The 1,483-nt window shown below is 31.6% G+C and overlaps 1 protein-coding gene across 1 annotated transcript in view; it reads left to right on the forward strand.

Moving 5' to 3' along the window:
- The window catches only part of LOC118742073 (arrestin domain-containing protein 17-like), a 15,872-nt gene that overhangs the window by 7,129 nt on the left and 7,260 nt on the right, over positions 1-1,483 (forward strand). The window contains exons 2-3 of the mRNA XM_036474066.1: positions 1-127; positions 985-1,199. The exon at positions 1-127 is cut by the window's left edge and continues 1 nt beyond it. Coding sequence (XP_036329959.1) covers positions 1-127; positions 985-1,199 — 342 coding nt within the window. The remainder of the gene's footprint in view (positions 128-984; positions 1,200-1,483) is intronic.

The following is a 1,483-nucleotide window of genomic DNA, read 5'->3' on the forward strand; positions in this document are numbered from 1 at the left end:
GTGATTTTAACCATATCCGGATTTGCTCTTACAAAATGGCGAGAAAAGAGTTTCAACAAAAATCGTGAATTCAATGGTCGTGAGGACTATATGGAATCGAAAACTTATTTGATGGGATCAGAAACAAGTGAGTGCAATTTTTGTGAACAATGGCATATTTAATTGACTACAACTATTCACATAAAAGCTTACTTGAAAAACTAATTTCTTTACAAAATATAACTAATAATAAGTCCATGTTAAATTGACAAATGCAATTGTTGGAATCGAAATTTTTTTATTTCGAAGAATTTCGGTCATATCATATTTATAACAAAGTTCCGCAAAAGGAGAAAATTAATAGTCCAAAGTTATACAAAACTCTAAATTTTCCAATTTCCGTATTTTTGCTAGTTAATTTTTTGAATATATTAAAAATTGTTATAGTTACAAAAAGTGTAAAATCAAAAACTGTTCTCCATTTTTTCTGCACAAATCTTCTAACTGATCTTAAAAGAGCGTGATTTTTTTTAAAAAGATGTGCTTATCTTAATATATCAACTTTTGAAATTAAAAAAAAATATGCGAATTCTAAATGAAATTATTTTAAAAAACATTCGCTCAATTTAAATTTATTTTTAATTTAAAGTTTGTAAACAAATTTTTTAAAAAGCTCAAAAAATTATATCCTAAAAAAATACCTGAAAAATCCCAGGATCTTTTAAGATCAGTTAGACGTGCTGCATACAAAATGTAACCAAGAATTTATATAAGCTTTAGTTATAACCATTTTTTAAATTTTAAAATTCTGCAATTTTTTTGATTTTGATTGTGAGATATGTATCCAAAGAACAAACTTCACAATTTATAATTTTTATTTCCTTGACAGAACTTCGTTGTACGATAATCGCAAAGTTCAGACCAAAATTTATCCAAATCAAAAATGTTCGATGAAAATCATTTCTCGATTTGACATGGTTTCACCCTTATACTATATTTTTCCAGGTCAAAAGTATACCATACAGTCAGGCATTCACACCTACAACTTCGCCTGCCAGCTGCCAGAAAACTGTCCGACCTCCTTTGAGGGACTACATGGCTGCATAAGATATATAGTCAAGGTGACACTGGTGATACCATGGAAATTCAACCAAACCTACTCACGCGGATTTACCGTTATGAAAATGCTCGATCTAAACTATGAATCGCCACAGTTAAAGGTAAGTACCTACTGAGACAATATCTAAAGTTTCCAAAAACATAAAAATCTTAATAACTCACATCTTTCGTTTGAAAAATAAAAACAAAGATCCCTTCGACCTCAGAGAATTACAGATCATACTGTTGTGGACCCTGCAAAACCGAACCGCTCAAGGTGCAAGTTCAACTGCCACAGACCGGCTATGTGCCCGGACAGCGTATTCCAGTCACTGCATTGATCATCAATAATACGCGCTTACCAATTGCAGAAGTGCGTTTCGCGCTTATCATGCTTGTACGCTAC

Source organism: Rhagoletis pomonella, unplaced genomic scaffold (assembly GCF_013731165.1).
Source record: "Rhagoletis pomonella isolate Grant_MI unplaced genomic scaffold, Rhpom_1.0 Rhpom_scaffold_00001, whole genome shotgun sequence".
Classification (NCBI taxonomy): Eukaryota; Metazoa; Arthropoda; class Insecta; order Diptera; family Tephritidae; genus Rhagoletis; species Rhagoletis pomonella.